This window comes from Pleurodeles waltl, chromosome 7 (genome assembly GCF_031143425.1).
Source record: "Pleurodeles waltl isolate 20211129_DDA chromosome 7, aPleWal1.hap1.20221129, whole genome shotgun sequence".
Lineage (NCBI taxonomy): Eukaryota > Metazoa > Chordata > Amphibia > Caudata > Salamandridae > Pleurodeles > Pleurodeles waltl.
This window is the reverse complement of record NC_090446.1, coordinates 1,553,878,747-1,553,897,678: the sequence shown is the minus strand read 5'-3', so window position 1 is coordinate 1,553,897,678 and position 18,932 is coordinate 1,553,878,747. Positions and strand designations below refer to the sequence as shown.

General features: G+C 49.1%; 1 protein-coding gene across 1 annotated transcript in view; it reads right to left on the bottom strand.

The window, feature by feature from the left end:
• The window catches only part of LOC138247114 (probable ATP-dependent RNA helicase ddx6), an 80,124-nt gene that overhangs the window by 18,981 nt on the left and 42,211 nt on the right, over nt 1–18,932 (bottom strand). Inside the window, exons 12-13 of the mRNA XM_069201859.1 lie at nt 9,014–9,115; nt 4,250–4,430 (exon numbers count right to left, since the gene is read on the bottom strand). Of these exons, the coding sequence (XP_069057960.1) occupies nt 4,255–4,430; nt 9,014–9,115 (278 nt within the window). The 3' untranslated portion in view covers nt 4,250–4,254. The remainder of the gene's footprint in view (nt 1–4,249; nt 4,431–9,013; nt 9,116–18,932) is intronic.

Genomic DNA, 18,932 nt, shown 5'->3' with positions numbered 1-18,932 from the left:
GCAAACAAATGAGCGGAGAGGGGAGGTTACAGGTTTGCTGCATGTGCTACCCGCTGTGGGTTCGCCATGGTGGATTTACCTGTTCAGAGATGAATGCACCAAATGGGGATCGATCCTTTTAAGGTTCGAGCTTGAACAACCTACAGTGTTAGGTAGGTATTACCTACCCAGCTAGCTGAGGAGGAAAATCTCACTACCACGGACGTCTCTGTATATAGTTTTAAGGTGCCTTTAGCACATAGTGAGACAGATATACTTAGAGGATTCAAAAATTTGTGCCTGACCAAACACTGGTGGCACCATGTTGCGTGGGTTCTCATTATCCTAATGAGGCTGCTGGATTTGGGCGGCAGCATCACCTGAATTGTGGAGAACCAAGTCCAATCCGACACCATATGACAACTGTCTGCCTAATCCGGTTTTCCTGCTAACTAGCAGCGCCTCATCTCTACCCAAGTGCAGGGATGATTCGTGGCAACCGGGCGCATGAGAAGAATGACTTCTCAGGGAAATTCTGGTGGATCAGATCTCATCCTTTTCTCTCAGTTACATCAGTCTCACACATGCAAAGACAAACCGAGTCAGAGAACGGGTTCAGTAAGATTTATTGAAATAACTGCGTCTTAGATAAAATGGCATGAATTGCAATAATTAGGATAAAACACGTTAGAAGCAAAATGGTGACAAGAAGAGTGAAACACAAGAAAAGTCTCACTATACTGTCACTATGTGCAACCTATGTGGTTCCTACCTAAGCTATGTTAGAGCACAGCACGATGAGCCCTAATCTGCCCTTCAGGTTCCCCCAGGGAAGAAGACATCCCCCATATCTGAGCAAGGAAGCCTGTTATCTAGAGAGACACCATCCCCGGGTAGGCCAGGGGACAAGTAGTTTCAGCAAGCAGCTGTAGCAAAGTCAATCAGCATGCAGTCATGGTCATCTGGCTGGAATCTCCCTCTAAAGTGCATGGGACAGAGAAGAGGTTTTATAATAAAACAACTAATGTTGTGGGAAAATGTCCTCATGTGAGCATGTGTATGTTGCTGGGAATGCTGGAGACGTGGTGTACCACTTTGATGGCAACTATCTCGCTGCACCCTTGAGGAAAGCACAAACTGAGAAGAATGTCTTGCTAAGGAACGCAATGCTTTCCTAGACGAAAGAACAACTAGATAAAGAAAATAAAACAGCACCGCAAATAAGGCCTATGCCAATATATATATATATATATATATATAAATATATATATATTTTTTTTTTTTAAAGCAGAATAAAACTGAACTATGCTAAAGCGCACAGGCAGCAGGCCTAGTTGCTACAATAACGTGCCAAAAAGACATGACTAAAATGGCTATACAACTCCACAGTATTTGTACCCACAATGGGAGGTTAGCTCATTTTACAGTAGTATTTGTACAGACAGGGGAAGGTGGCCTCACTCTACAGTATTTGTACATATAGAAGGGGGAGGGGTGAGCTCTCAATGTCAACTCTGGGAACCGCATGCCGTTAAGCGCGGACATATGTGCAGCAGGAGATGGCCCCACTCCTGACAGCTTCTCAGGCCAAGTAGATCACCAGATGTTCACTACCTCCAGCATTCCAAGCAGCGAATGACCGTAATAGTTAAAAATGCATACTGCGGGTCTGAGACCAGCTGAACCCAACATTATCTACATGGGAAAAACTCAGACAGAAGTGCATGAGACAAAACTGACAACACTTCCTTGTTTGGGCGATAGCGGAGAGATCCACAAATAGAAACCTCAATCACCTTATATTCTAACTTCCACTTGTGGTCCTCCAGAGTTGACTAATTGCATCTACTCTCACACGGAGTTCTATACAAAAACCTATTGGCCTGGAATTGTCTCAGTGTGTGTTCCTCATTTATTGCCTGTGTGTATGTACAACAAATGCTTAACACTACTCCTTTGATAAGCCTACTGCTCGACCACACTACCACAAAATAGAGCATTAGTATTATCTCTTTTTGCCACTATCTTACCTCTAAGGGGAACCCTTGGACTCTGTGCATACTATTCCTTACTTTGAAATAGTGCATACAGAGCCAACTTCCTACAATGACAGAACCCAGGGACCCTCTGGAAGAGCGCGGAGCACCACCCCGGGGGTGGTGATGGACAGGGAAGTGGTCACTCCCCTTTCATTTGTCCAGTTTTGCGCCAGAGCAGGGACCTGGGGTCCCTGAACCGGTGTAGACTGGTTTATGCACAGAGGGCACCAAATGTGCCCTTCAAAGCATACCAGTGGCTTGGGGGGGCTACCCCTCCTAAGCCATGTAACACCTATTACCAAAGGGAGAGGGTGTTCTGCCTTCTTGTGCTTGAGCCGAAACCGGTCTTAGGGGGTGGCAGCAGCTTGGGCTGCCAGGAAATCCCAGGAAGGCTGATAGGAGCAATGCTGGGGGGCCTCTAAGGAGCCCCCAGAGTGCATCAAATCATACTTCCAAAACTAGCAACAGTATTGGGGTATGATTCAGACAAGTGTGATACCAAACATGCCTAGGTTTGGAGTTACCATTATGTAGCTGATCATAGGTATTGACCTATAGCCAGTGTACGCATAAAATGGCGTCTCAGCACTCATGAAGTCTGGGAAAATGGTCCTGGGGGCATCTCTGCTAGTTCTGGGGTGCCCTCACACACAGGTACTTGTACCCTGCCCTGTGGGCTAGGAGGGTCTGCCATAGGGGTGACTTACAGTGACCTGGTGCAGTGACCTGTAGAAAAAAGGGGGCATGAACCTTTCACACAGGCTGCAATGGCAGAACTGCAGAACACTTTGCATGGGCTCCCATGGGTGGCATAATACATGCTGCAGCCCATCGGGATCTCCTGGCACCCCAATGCCCTGGATACCATACACAAGAGACTTATTAGGACAAAAGTACGCCAAATGTGGGGTGTAAAAGGTTCAAGTAACCAAGTTTAAAGGGAGAGAGCATAATCACTGGGGTCCTGGTTAACAAGATCCCAGTGAACATAGTCAAGCACTTTGACATCAGAGAGAAAATGGGGATAACCATGCAAAGAAAGAGGGTACTTTCCTACACACCGACTGAACAATATGCACCTGGGCAGACAGACTCTCCTTAATGCTGAAGACACTGGCTCCTCAGACACCACCGGGGGCCCTAATCTACCAACAAGATGTAAGAGGTCATGACGCCAAGCACCTGGAAAACCTGGAGAACCACGACAGAGGTGGCAAGGCATTCACTGCATTTGGTTTAGCCCCACCCCATATAGGTCAACCTACGTATTGGTGAAAGGTGGAATTTTTTGCCTTGATGGTGAAGCCAGTAACAGAGGAGAGTCTTAGGCCAGTGTGGATTGAAAATCTAAGGACTTGTGACCATCGTAGTGAAGCTGTCACACGATGAGAGGGACTCTCATGACTCCGAATGGCAGGACAGCAAACTGATAGGTTCATGGTGAGATCCAAGCACTATGCTGATAAGCACAGAAAAACAGAAGTGACATCACTGCACCAGCTGGCATCTAATTTACTCAACGTCATCACAGCTGGAGTTGTGGCTGGAGCTCCATGGCGCTGGTTGATGGATGGTGAAAGGTTTCTCTAGATCAGTTTGAGGTTATAAAGTGAACTCACAGGTGAGGAATCTGTGGGCAGTTGAATCCAGCAGAATTCACTTTTTTTTGCCAAACTTAATGTCAGCGCAAGGCACTGTCCACAGCCTGAGTTGAGCCTCCACTAGGTGGCATCTCACTGGGGCTTCAAGCAGACAGCCATAGAATGGGTAACTGCTCGGGTAACAGCACACTTTACAGAGTCTTAATAACACTGCTTATGATCCCATGTTTACTCTGCAAACAGAAAGTCACATCATTCCACAGAAAGTCACAATATTCCTGAAAAAGGCAGAGCAGTGACTGTACATTCCAGTTTATTTTGTCTTCCCATTTGTTCCATGCATCAGTACCGAAACCCACATCACTCCCGTAATAGAGGCTTTCCCTGCTTGGCCCTGCTATATCCCGACACTTCACAAGAATTGCTTAGTGCCTCAGAGCCTGCCTCTCTCTGGAGAACTATCTTAACACAACCACATATCCATCTTTCCTCTTACTCTGCTCCGCTGTCAATCCATCCCATCGCCATATCCTTCATTATCACAGCTGTTCGTTGCTTTACACTCGTATGCCCCACAGAGCACCCCACCGATCCCGGCTGGAGCCTCTGTCATGCTCCGGTCCCACTCACCTGCCTCAGGGCTCGTCCTCCGGCGGCTGCTGGCTGTGGTACTCTGCCACATACAGGCTCTTATCAATGCTGCCTGGAATGGGTTTGATTTCAGTACAAAGATGATCTTCAATTGCTTTAAGATTGAAACGGTCCTCAGCAGTGATCAAATTTATGGCCAAACCCAAGTGTCCAAAGCGACCTAGTGGGGGATGAGGGACAAGAAGAGACTGTGTCATTCTAGAAGCACAGACTGGGAGGTGGTGCAAGCAGCACTACCCAAGGCCTGCCATCACTGGATCAGAAGCAAACACAATGCTGCGGAAGAGCCACGCTGCGGCTTAGGGGTACATCCTCCGTTGAAAACTTGTTTTCAAGGAGCCAACTCCCACCAGAAATCAGTGTGCACCACAAAATAAATTCTAATGATAAATAGATATGTCTGATTCTCTTAAAAACAAGTAGACAAGTTATTTCAGGCTGGATGCCACTTTTTTTTTCACATTCGCCCTTTAGCCAAAGAACGGACCCTGGAAGCAGATGCTCATATACTTTAAAAACATGCTAGTCTGAAGAATCAGTTATTAGAACGAATACTTCAGTTCTCCCACCGACCGCTTTACCTGACTGAATGTTTGCAGATCCTGTGATAAAGGAAACCATCATTAATAAATGCATAATTAAACTAGTAATAGTGATTCATTCAACCAAGTAGCCATTCTTCATTGCAGAAGTGGCGTGAAGCAGTGTGCAAAAAGAGAAAAGATCTCTAGAGAAGGTGTGCCACATTTCACACACAGGCAGAGGGATCCATTTGGGAGGAGATGCTTGAGGAGAAGTGCAGCATCCACTCTGAGGAGTCTGGTTTTGAACGACAACTGGAACAACTCACAGAAAAACACCTCACATCACAACCAGACCAAACCAAGGTGAAAGGGCTCATTCTACAGTCAGACCATCCTAGGAGCAGAAGCTCACTCCATCTTCAAATCATCCCAAGGAAACAGACGACTACACCATAGTCATGTCACTCCAAGGAGGAAGAGCCGACTCCATAGTCGAACCATCCCAGGGAGGCAGTAGCAGTCAGCAGCTCATAGTCAGGTTATCAGAGGCAGAAGTACACTCCACAGGCACACCACCCCAGGGAGACAGCAGCTCACTCCACAGGCACACCACCCCAGGGAGACAGCAGCTCACTCCACAGGCACACCACCCCAGGGAGACAGCAGCTCACTCCACAGGCACACCACCCCAGGGAGACAGCAGCTCACTCCACAGGCACACCACCCCAGGGAGACAGCAGCTCACTCCACAGGCACACCACCCCAGGGAGACAGCAGCTCACTCCACAGGCACACCACCCCAAGGAGACAGCACCTCACTGCACAGGCACACCACCCCGGGGAGACAGCAGCTCACTCCTCACTCCACAGGCACACCACCCCGGGGAGACAGCAGCTCACTGCACAGGCACACCACCCCAAGGAGACAGCAGCTCACTCCACAGGCACACCACCCCGGGGAGACAGCAGCTCACTCCTCACTCCACAGGCACACCACCCCGGGGAGACAGCAGCTCACTGCACAGGCACACCACCCCAAGGAGACAGCAGCTCACTGCACAGGCACACCACCCCAGGGAGACAGCAGCTCACTGCACAGGCACACCACCCCAGGGAGACAGCAGCTCACTGCACAGGCACACCACCCCAGGGAGACAGCAGCTCACTGCACAGGCACACCACCCCAGGGAGACAGCAGCTCACTGCACAGGCACACCACCCCAGGGAGACAGCAGCTCACTGCACAGGCACACCACCCCAGGGAGACAGCAGCTCACTGCACAGGCACACCACCCCAGGGAGACAGCAGCTCACTGCACAGGCACACCACCCCAGGGAGACAGCAGCTCACTGCACAGGCACACCACCCCAGGGAGACAGCAGCTCACTGCACAGGCACACCACCCCAGGGAGACAGCAGCTCACTCCACAGGCACACCACCCAAGGGAGACAGCAGCTCACTCCTCACTCCACAGGCACACCACCCCAGGGAGACAGCAGCTCACTCCTCACTCCACAGGCACACCACCCCAGGGAGACAGCAGCTCACTCCACAGGCACACCACCACAGGGAGACAGCAGCTCACTCCACAGGCACACCACCCCGGGGAGACAGCAGCTCACTCCACATGCACACCACCCCGGGGAGACAGCAGCTCACTCCACAGGCACACCACCCCAGGGAGACAGCAGCTCACTCCACAGGCACACCAACCCGGGGAGACAGCAGCTCACTCCACAGGCACACCACCCCGGGGAGACAGCAGCTCACTCCACAGGCACACCAACCCGGGGAGACAGCAGCTCACTCCACAGGCACACCACCCCGGGGAGACAGCAGCTCACTCCACAGGCACACCACCCCAAGGAAACAGCAGCTCACTCCACAGGCACACCACCCCAGGGAGACAGCAGCTCACTCCACAGGCACACCACCCCAAGGAGACAGCAGCTCACTCCACAGGCACACCACCCCGGGGAGACAGCAGCTCACTCCTCACTCCACAGGCACACCACCCCGGGGAGACAGCAGCTCACTGCACAGGCACACCACCCCAAGGAGACAGCAGCTCACTGCACAGGCACACCACCCCAGGGAGACAGCAGCTCACTGCACAGGCACACCACCCCAGGGAGACAGCAGCTCACTGCACAGGCACACCACCCCAGGGAGACAGCAGCTCACTGCACAGGCACACCACCCCAGGGAGACAGCAGCTCACTGCACAGGCACACCACCCAAGGGAGACAGCAGCTCACTCCTCACTCCACAGGCACACCACCCCAGGGAGACAGCAGCTCACTCCTCACTCCACAGGCACACCACCCCAGGGAGACAGCAGCTCACTCCTCACTCCACAGGCACACCACCCCAGGGAGACAGCAGCTCACTCCACAGGCACACCACCCCAGGGAGACAGCAGCTCACTCCACAGGCACACCACCCCGGGGAGACAGCAGCTCACTCCACATGCACACCACCCCGGGGAGACAGCAGCTCACTCCACAGGCACACCACCCCAGGGAGACAGCAGCTCACTCCACAGGCACACCACCCCAGGGAGACAGCAGCTCACTCCACAGGTACACTACCCCGGGGAGACAGCAGCTCACTCCACAGGCACACCACCCCGGGGAGACAGCAGCTCACTCCACAGGCACACCAACCCGGGGAGACAGCAGCTCACTCCACAGGCACACCACCCCGGGGAGACAGCAGCTCACTCCACAGGCACACCACCCCAAGGAAACAGCAGCTCACTCCACAGGCATACCACCCAAAGGAGACAGCAGTTCACTCCACAGGCACACCACCCCAGGGAGACAGCAGCTCACTCCTCACTCCACAGGCACACCACCCCAGGGAGACAGCAGCTCACTCCTCACTCCACAGGCACACCACCCCAGGGAGACAGCAGCTCACTCCACAGGCACACCACCCCAGGGAGACAGCAGCTCACTCCACAGGCACATCACCCCAGGGAGACAGCAGCCCACCCCACAGGCACACCACCCCAGGGAGACAGCAGCCCACTCCACAGGCACACCACCCCAGGGAGACAGCAGCTCACTCCACAGGCACACCACCCCAAGGAGACAGCAGCTCACTCCACAGGCACACCACCCCAGGGAGACAGCAGCTCACTCCTCACTCCACAGGCACACCACCCCAGGGAGACAGCAGCTCACTCCACAGGCACACCACCCCAGGGAGACAGCAGCTCACTCCACAGGCACACCACCCCAGGGAGACAGCAGCTCACTGCACAGGCACACCACCCCAGGGAGACAGCAGCTCACTGCACAGGCACACCACCCCAGGGAGACAGCAGCTCACTGCACAGGCACACCACCCCAGGGAGACAGCAGCTCACTCAACAGGCACACCATCCCAAGGAGGCAGAAGCTCACTCAACAGGCACACCATCCCAAGGAGGCAGAAGCTCACTCCGCAGACACACCAAGCCAAGGAGATACGGCTCATTTTACAGTCAGACCAGCACAGAAGCAGAAGCTCATTCCATACTCTGAGCATTCCACAGCTGCAGTATCCTACACCATAGACATGCCAACTCAAGGAGGAAGACACTTGCTGTAGAAAAGTGCCTTTTTTTGACATGGTTACCCTCTCCCACTTTCTGCCTGGTATCTGATGTGATTTGGACTGAAAGTGCACTGAGTTCCTGCTAACCACGCCCCCAGTAGGGAACCCCTGGACCCTTTACAAAGTATTCACATACCACATAAAGGGCCAGCTCCCTACACTTACTCATGTCACATTCAGTCTATCCCAAGGAGACAGGAGCTTATTCTTCAGTCAAACCATCCCAAGGAGGCAGAAACTCACTCCAGCCCAAAGAGGGCCAGATCATTTCATAGTCATGCCCTCAGAGGCAGAAGCTCATTCCACAGTCAAACCTCCAGATTGAGGCAGACACTCGCACCACAGTCAAAGTATTGCAAGGGTAGAGAAGCCCACTCTACAATCAGGTGCCCAAGAGCACAAAGGCTCACACCACAGGTGTGAGATCCAAAGAAACTGCGCAGAAACTGACAGCAGCAAACACCCACTGACCAACTGCCTGGCCTGCTTCCCCAGCATTCAGTCCAGTTAAATCATAGAGAGTCAATTCTCTCACTGGAGTAAGGGCACGTCATTCACATAGAACTCAAAGACACTCATGAGGGACAGTCAAGGCGCCGGCTGTCTGCACTTACCAGATCTGCCAATGCGGTGAAGATAGGTTTCTGCATTCCGCGGGAAGTCAAAATTGATTACAACATTCACAGCTTGAATATCAATTCCTCGAGTGAAGAGATCTGGGGGAAAAAAATAAAGAAATAATTTTTTTTTTTTTTTTAAAAAGAAGAAAATAAAAACTTGACAGCAGGTCACTGCTACACCATACATAGGTTTAAAGGAATTTTAGGGAGAATCTACAGGAAAAGTTGGTATACATGGGAAAGACAAACAAGAGGCCAGAGAGAAGCCTCTGTCTCCTGCTTTGAGAACTTTAAGATTGCCGCCATATATGTGTCAACTGCTGAATCTTTATTTTGTGATATTTTTGCGCAGAGCCCTAAAATAGGAAACTATTTAAATTTCAATGCATTAGATCTCTCTCAGGCCTTTTGCCTGGACGAATGGCACTTCATTCATGAACCTCACTGTGGAGCCCACATTTAAACTGTATTTTGCCTGTTTAGCTTTTTGTTAGAGATCAGACTTTGCCTACTTTTCTGAACAATGAGCATTTACAAACATTCTGTAAGAGCTTTTCAATAGAAATTTCACAGACGCCTTTGCAAAGTGTTACAGCAAAAATTGCTGGATGGAATTCTACTAAACCAGATATAAGGATATAAATTAAGCACATTGTAGTTTGGCTCGGTCAGTGCAGGAGTTTGAGGTTTTTGCACCAGAAAGGGGTAATTTTATGTCGATCCCAACTGTTAATTTCGAAATTGTTCACACAGTTCAGGATCAGAGGGTAAACAATTTGAAAAACATTCAAATCTGATTGAACATGTGAACAAGTTTCATGCCTATTCTGATCTGGACAGCACCCTGGGATTCAGGAGATATTATTAGCAGCGTATGGCTGTCAGTGTTGTTGGTGCAAGGGATCACTAATTATTTCACTGCGTTTCCTTTCAGAAACGCACAAGTGCATGTGAACATGGCCTGCTTGTGCTCTGAAACTAATGAGTTACACATGGCTTAGTTTACTGCAAAGCATCCAAGGATTTGGATTGGAAACACAACTTGTCAACGGTTTGCTGAGCACTTGGAACACTAACAGCCCCTACCCCAGCAGTTCTGGTATGAACTGTGTCGCGCACCTTTCTGTTCGCTAAGTTTAGAAGCCAGGGTGTATTCAAATTATTATCTGTGGGGATGCTTTCATTTTGCCGAGGACCCCCAATCGTTAGAGTCTTTTTGTCATTTGAAAGCGTCTGAAGAGGGAGGGACTTTACTATAAACTCACTGCAAATATTTAAAAAGTGGTCTTCGAGAGAAAGGACAAGTTCAGTAAAGTATCTCTGTCTGATGGTTCACTTGAAAAGTAAGGATATATTATTCTATGGACTTCTCAGACATAGAAGGGTTTGAACTACAGATAACAGTAAACTCACTCTTGCAGTTGTGAGATATGAAAACCAATCACATGGCACAAAGGATAAAAAGATAACGCGGACACTAGAAGATAACAAAGCCCGGCCTCCAAGGGCAGCTCATTCTGTAAGTGAGCGAGATTTGCCGCCACAGCCTTGAGTGCGTGCTGGTCACGGGCCAGATCAGCAGAGACGTTTGGAAGCTCCTTTCAACGCCACCAAAGGACTAGTAGAGATGAAAGACTGGACGTGGGCAAGGTACCTTGCTGGGGTCCTAGTTAAGAGCCAATCGTGGGTTAAGGAACAAGAAAGAAGCCAGATGTTACCATGACCCGGGCCATGAGGTGGAAGCCACAAAGGCAGAGAGTTGGGCAAAATTCACTTCAAGAATTAGATTTCAAGATGCAGGAATATCAGACAGCAGCGCAGCAAACAGTGTTTCCTCCTTTGCCAAATGTCGCTGTTTCTGACCACTCTTGGACCTGTATTTTCTTTGAGTCTCTTCTCTCAAACAAGAATATTGCACCCTTACTCCTTTGTAACTTGGCCACGTCTCGCTTTTCTTGTTGTGCATAAACCTCATGTACCAGCAGCTTCAGAATGCTTAGATCTGGCGAGTGGCTTCTCTGGATGCAGAGTCTTGACACTGAAGACACAGCTGCTTTGTAATATTCAGAACCAGTAAGTCTTACGTGATATGGCGCTACTCTGTCAGAGGTGCGTGTCAGTCTGAAAGGGTCTCTATAGCAGAGGTCAGGGTGCTGTAGCGACAAAGCTCTCTGCCTGCAGGTGCGGGAGGTCCTGTTTCCTAAACTTTCCAGGCGCCGTCAGTACAGAATCATTTGCTATTCATTAGGTTATTGAAAAATGTAAATTACTATAGGAGAGCGATTCTTAACATTTTGACTTCTAGGGACTGTCAATAATTGACTGCTGTACTTCAGGGACCACCATCTAAGCAATTCATAGAATCAACCTCAAACGAATACACAAAACTACAGAATGAAAATGTCACTTACCCAGTGTACATCTGTTCGTGGCATCAGTCGCTGTAGATTCGCATGTTTTGCAATAGCTCGCCATCTGGTGTTGGGCCGGAGTGTTACAAGTTGTTTTTCTTCGAAGAAGTCTTTCGAGTCACGGGACCGAGTGACTCCTCCTTTTGTCTCCATTGCGCATGGGCGTCGACTCCATCTTCGATTGTTTTTCCCCGCAGAGGGTGAGGAAGGAGTTGAATTGTAGTAATAGTGCCCATGCAATTGAGTGACTAAGTATGTACCTATTTAAGGTTGAGATGATACATATACAAATAGTTGAAGGTAACTTCCAAACTGCTACAGGCTCCCGGGGAGGCGGGTGGGCACATGCGAATCTACAGCGACTGATGCCACGAACAGATGTACACTGGGTAAGTGACATTTTCAGTTCGATGGCATCTGTCGCTGTAGATACGCATGTTTTGCATAGACTAGTAAGCAGTTATCTCCCCAAAAGCGGTGGCTCAGCCTGTAGGAGTTGAAGTAGTTTGAAATAATGTTCTTAATACAGCTTGACTTACTGTGGCTTGTTGTGCAGTTAACACATCTACACAGTAGTGCTTAGTGAATGTGTGAGGCGTAGACCATGTGGCTGCCTTACATATTTCTTGCATTGGGATGTTTCCTAGAAAGGCCATGGTAGCACCTTTCTTTCTGGTTGAGTGTGCCCTTGGTGTAATGGGCAGCTGTCTTTTAGCTTTAAGGTAGCAGATTTGGATGCATTTAACTATCCATCTGGCTATACCTTGTTTTGATATTGGGTTTCCTGCATGAGGTTTTTGAAATGCAATAAATAGTTGTTTAGTCTTTCTGATGTTCTTTGTTCTGTCAATGTAATACATCAATGCTCTTTTGACATCTAATGTATGTAGTGCCCTTTCAGCTACGGTATCTGGCTGTGGAAAGAACACTGGAAGTTCCACTGTTTGATTTAGATGGAACGGTGAAATAACCTTTGGCAAAAATGTAGGATTAGTCCTTAGGACGACCTTATTCTTGTGTAGTTGTATAAAAGGTTCTTGTATTGTAAACGCCTGAATCTCGCTTACTCTTCTTAGGGAAGTAATGGCGATGAGAAATGCAACCTTCCAGGTTAGGAACTGTATTTCGCAGGAGTGCATGGGTTCAAAAGGTGGACCCATAAGTCTAGTTAGGACAACATTTAGGTTCCATGAAGGAACAGGTGGTGTTCTTGGTGGTATAATTCTCCTAAGGCCCTCCATGAATGCTTTAATGACTGGTATCTTATATAGGGAAGTTGAATAGGTAGTCTGCAGGTATGCAGATATTGCTGCAAGGTGTATTTTAATGGAAGAGAAAGCCAGGTTAGATTTTTGTAAGTGAAGCAAGTAGCCCACTACATGTTCTGGAGTTGTGTGTAAAGGTTGTATTTGATTAATATGGCAGTAGCAAACAAACCTCTTCCATTTACTTGCATAGCAGTGCCTGGTGGATGGCCTTCTGGCTTGCTTTATGACTTCCATACATTCTTGGGTAAGTTGTAAGTGCCCGAATTCTAGGATCTCAGGAGCCAGATTGCTAGATTCAGCGATGCTGGATCTGGGTGTCTGATCTTTTGGTTGTGTTGTGTCAACAGATCTGGCCTGTTGGGCAATTTGATGTAGGGTACTACTGATAGGTCTAGCAGCGTTCTGTACCAGGGTTGCCTTGCCCAAGTTGGTGCTATCAATATGAGTTTGAGTTTGTTTTGACTGAGTTTGTTTACCAGGTAAGGAAGGAGAGGGAGAGGAGGAAAAGCGTAAGCAAATATCCCTGACCAGTTCATCCATAGGGCATTGCCTAGGGACTGTTTGTGTGGGTATCTGGATGCGAAGTTTTGGCATTTTGCGTTCTCCTTCGTCGCAAACAAGTCTATTTGAGGTGTTCCCCAGAGTTTGAAATAGGTGTTCAGAATTTGGGGGTGAATTTCCCATTCGTGGACCTGTTGGTGATCTCGAGAGAGGTTGTCTGCGAGTTGATTTTGGATCCCTGGTATAAATTGTGCTATTAGGCGAATTTGGTTGTGAATTGCCCAACGCCAAATTTTTTGTGCTAGCAGGCTTAACTGCGTGGAGTGTGTCCCCCCTTGCTTGTTTAGATAATACATTGTTGTCATGTTGTCTGTCTTGACGAGAATGTATTTGTGAACTATTATTGGTTGGAAAGCTTTTAGTGCTTGAAAAACTGCTAGTAGTTCTAGGTGATTTATATGCAGTTTTGTTTGATGTACGTTCCATTGTCCTTGTATGCTGTGTTGATCGAGGTGTGCTCCCCACCCTGTCATGGAAGCATCTGTTGTTATTACGTATTGTGGCACTGGGTCTTGGAAAGGCCGCCCCTTGTTTAAATTTATGTTGTTCCACCACAGAAGCGAGAGGTAAGTTTGGCGGTCTATTAACACCAGATCTAGAAGGTGACCCTGTGCTTGAGACCACTGTGATGCTAGGCACTGTTGTAAGGGCCTCATGTGCAGTCTTGCGTTTGGGACAATGGCTATGCATGAAGACATCATGCCTAGGGGTTGTAATATCATCTTTGCTTGTATCTTTTGTGTTGGATACATGCGTTGTATGATGGTGTTGAAATTTTGAATTCTTTGGGGACTTGGAGTGGCTACTCCTTTTGTTGTGTCTATTATGGCTCCTAGGTATTGTTGTACCTTGCACGGCAGAATGTTGGATTTTGCGAAGTTGACTGTGAACCCTAGTTTGAAGAGGGTTTGTATGATCTGATTTGTGTGATTTGAGCACTCTATTAACGAATGGGCCTTGATTAGCCAGTCGTCTAGATATGGGAACACATGTATTTGCTGCCTTCTGATGTGTGCAGCGACTACCGCTAGACATTTGGTAAAGACTCTTGGTGCGGTTGTTAATCCGAAAGGCAGTACCTTGAATTGGTAATGTATTCCTTTGAATACAAACCTTAGGTATTTCCTGTGCGATGGGTGTATTGGTATATGGAAATACGCGTCCTTGAGGTCTAAAGTGGACATGTAGTCGTGTAGTTTTAGCAATGGTAAAACTTCTTGTAGTGTGACCATGTGAAAGTGGTCTGATTTGATGAAAGTGTTCACTACTCTGAGGTCTAGGATTGGTCTCAGCGTTTTGTCCTTCTTTGGTATCAGAAAGTACAGTGAGTAAACTCCTGTGTTTATTTGTGTGTTTGGCACTAATTCGATTGCATTCTTTTGCAATAGTGCCTGCACTTCTATCTCCAGGAGATTGGAATGATATTTTGTCAAATTTTTTGCTTTTGGTGGTATGTTTGGAGGGAATTGTAGAAATTCTATGCAATAACCATGTTGGATAATTGCTAGAACCCAAGTGTCTGTAGTGATTTCCTCCCATGCTTTGTAATAATGACTTATTCTTCCCCCCACTGGTGTTGTGTGGAGGGGGTGAGTGACATGTGAGTCACTGCTTAGTAGTAGGGGTTTTGGGGCTTTGAAATTTTCCTCTATTCCTAGGGAATTGCCCTCCTCTATATTGTCCCCGAAAACCTCCTCTGTACTGTCCCTGGTAACTGGACGGTGTTGCCTGTGAGGTGCTGGCTTGTGTGCTTTGACCCCGAAACCCCCCTCTAAAGGGTGTTTTACGGAATGTGCTGTAATTCCCTCTGCTCTGCGGGGAGTAGAGTGCGCCCATGGCTTTAGCAGTGTCCGTGTCTTTTTTGAGTTTCTCAATCGCTGTGTCCACTTCTGGACCGAACAGTTCTTTTTCGTTAAAAGGCATATTGAGAACTGCTTGCTGAATCTCTGGTTTAAATCCAGACGTTCGGAGCCATGCATGCCTTCTGATAGTTACAGATGTATTAATTGTCCGTGCAGCTGTATCTGCAGCGTCCATGGAGGAGCGGATTTGGTTGTTGGAAATGGTCTGTCCCTCCTCAACCACTTGTTTTGCCCTATTTTGTAGGTCCTTGGGCAGGTGGTCAATGAGATGTTGCATCTCATCCCAATGGGCTCTGTCATAGGGCGCAAGTAGTGCCTGGGAGTTAGCGATGCGCCACTGGTTTGCAGCTTGTGCTGCGACTCTTTTACCAGCTGCATCGAACTTGTGGCTTTCTTTATCTGGGGGTGGTGCATCTCCAGATGTGTGGGAGTTGGCCCTTTTCCTAGCTGCTCCTACAACGACAGAGTCTGGTGGCAGCTGTGTAGTGATGAAAGCCGGGTCTGTAGGAGGCGCCTTATACTTTTTTTCCCACTCTTGGTGTGATTGCCCTACTTTTGACCGGCTCCTTAAAGATTTCTTTTGCGTGCCGGAGCATACCAGGGAGCATAGGCAGGCTTTGGTAGGAGCTGTGGGTGGAGGAGAGTGTGTTGAATAAAAAGTCATCCTCGACCTGTTCTGAGTGGAGGCTTACATTGTGAAATTGTGCTGCTCTAGCCACCACTTGAGAATACGCGGTGCTGTCCTCTGGTGGAGATGGCTTCGTAGGGTATGCCTCCGGACTGTTATCTGACACTGGGGCGTCGTATAAGTCCCATGCGTCTTGATCTTGGTCACCCTGGCTCATGGTGGTGTGAGCTGGGGAATGTGATGGAGTTTGTGCTGGTGAGACGTTAATCACATGTGGAGGAGAGGGTGGTGGGGTAACTTTTTTCACCACTTTTGTTTGTGGTGTTTGTTCAGTTTGGAACTCCAATATTCTCTTTCTTCTAATAGGGGGAAGGGTGCTTATTTTTCCTGTCCCCTGCTGTATGAAAATACGCTTTTGCGTATGGTCTACATCCGTTGAGTGTAGTTCTTCCTCAAACCTATGCTTTTGCATTTGGGAGGTTAGCGAGTGCTCTTCTGTATAAGAGCCTGAAACTGGGTCGGTTGCAGTTTGTTTCGGCACCGAAACCCTGTCTGCATCTTTTTTCGGCTCCGAGGTGACTTTTTTCTTTTTCGGGGCCGAAACCTCTCGGCGTCGATCTTCTTCGGTGCCGCTGTCTCGGCGTTGAGCCGTGTCTACACCGGTATCTCGGTGTCGATGCTTGTCTCCAGCACTTTCTCGGTCCCGAGAAGGCTGCGTGCCGGTGTCTCGACCGGAGTCGGACGATCTCGGCACTGTATGGGCCTTTTTCGGTGCCGACGGTCGGTCACCGAATTTATGGGTCGAGCCATGGCCTGATGGCAGTGGCGTCCCCTGGGCCTTGTAAGTCTTCTTTTGAGTGGTTTTCGACGTCCTACTCACGGTTTGTGTATCGTCGAATCCTTCGGAGTCCGATTCTTGGATCGAAAAGGATCCCTCCTCTTCTTGTTCCTCGAACTCCCGGTGGGCTGTCGGCGCGGACGCCATCTGAAGTCTTCTGGCTCGACGGTCTCGGAGAGTTTTTCGGGACCGGAACGCACGACAGGCCTCGCAGGTGTCTTCGCTGTGCTCAGGTGACAGGCACAGGTTGCAGACCAAGTGTTGGTCTGTATAGGGGTATTTATTGTGGCATTTGGGACAGAAACGGAACGGGGTCCGTTCCATCGGCGTTCTTTTGCACGCGGTCGGGCCGACCAGGCCCCGACAGGGGATCGAAAAAATTACCCCGAAGGGCACCGGAGCTCTTCGATCTTAGACGCGGTGTTGAATCTAACTACGCCGACCCCGAACGCAACAATACCGACGAAAATCTTCTGAAATTAGCTATTTTTCTGTTCCGAAACTCGGAGCGACAGGAACACGTCCGAACCCGATGGCGGAAAAAAAAACAATCGAAGATGGAGTCGACGCCCATGCGCAATGGAGACAAAAGGGAGTCACTCGGTCCCGTGACTCGAAAGACTTCTTCGAAGAAAAACAACTTGTAACACTCCGGCCCAACACCAGATGGCGAGCTATTGCAAAACATGCGTATCTACAGCGACAGATGCCATCGAACACAAAGATACATTACACAAAGACATGAATTGGGAAATGCTTTATTACACACACTGTAAGGAAATGCCTCCTTGGCATGGTTACCCCCTGACTTTTTGCCTTTGCTGATGCCAAGTTAGGATTTGAAAGTGTGCTGAGGCTTGCTAACCAGGCCCCAGCACCAGTGTTCTTTCCCTAACCTGTACTTTTGTTTCCACAATTGGCACACCCTGGCATCCAGGTAAGTCCCTTGTAACTGGTACCCCTGGTACCAAGGGCCCTGATGCCAGGGAAGGTCTCTAAGGGATGTGTAAAGAAATGGCTCCCTGTTGTAGTTACCCCCCACTTTTTGCCTGATACTGATGCTGACTTGACTGAGAAGTGTGCTGGGACCCTGCTAACCAGGCCCCAGCACCAGTGTTCCTTCACCTAAAATGTACCATTGTCTCCACAATTGGCACAACCCTGGCACCCAGATAAGTCCCTTGTAACTGGTACCCCTGGTTACCAAGGGCCCTGATGCCAGGGAAGGTCTCTAAGGGCTGCAGCATATCTTATGCCACCCTGGGGACCCCTCACTCAGCACAGACACACTGCTTGCCAGCTTGTGTGTGCTGATGAGAACAAAACGAGTAAGTCGACATGGCACTCCCCTCAGGGTGCCATGCCAACCTCACACTGCCTATGCAGTATAGATAAGTCACCCCTCTAGTAGGCCTTACAGCCCTAAGGCAGGGTGCACTATACCATAGGTGAGGGCACCAGTGCATGAGCACTATGCCCCTACAGTGTCTAAGCAAAACCTTAGACATTGCAAGTGCAGTGTAGCCATAAGAGTATATGGTCTGTGAGTCTGTCAAAAACGAACTCCACAGCTCCATAATGGCTACACTGAATACTGGGAAGTTTAGTATCAAACTTCTCAGAATAATAAACCCACACTGATGCCAGTGTTGGATTTATTAAAAAATGCACACAGAGGGCATCTTAGAGATGCCCCCTGTATTTTACCCAATTGTTCAGTGCAGGACTGACTGGTCTGTGCCAGCCTGCTGCTGAGAGACGAGTGTCTGACCTCATGCGGTGAGAGCCTTTGTGCTCTCTGAGGACAGAAACAAAGCCTGCTCTGGGTGGAGGTGCTTCACACCTCCCCCCTGCAGGAACTGTAACACCTAGCAGTGAGCTTCAAAGGCTCAAGCTTCGTGTTACAATGCCCCAGGGCACTCCAGCTAGTGGAGATGCCCACCCCCTTGACACGGCCCCCACTTTTGGCGGCAAGTCCAGGAGAGATAATGAGAAAAACAAGGAGGAGTCACTGGCCAGTCAGGACAGCCCCTAAGGTGTCCTGAGCTGAGGTGACTCTGACTTTTAGAAATCCTCCATCTTGTAGAAGGAGGATTCCCCCAATAGGGATAGGAATGTGACCCCCTCCCCTTGGGAGGAGGCACAAAGAGGGTGTACCCACCCTCAGGGCTAGTAGCCATTGGCTACTAACCCCCCAGACCTAAACACGCCCTTAAATTTAGTATTTAAGGGCTCCCCTAAACCTAAGAATTTAGATTCCTGCAACTTACCTGAAGAAGAAGACTGCTGAGCTGAAAAACCCCTGCAGAGGAAGAACAGAAGACACCAACTGCTTTGGCCCCAGT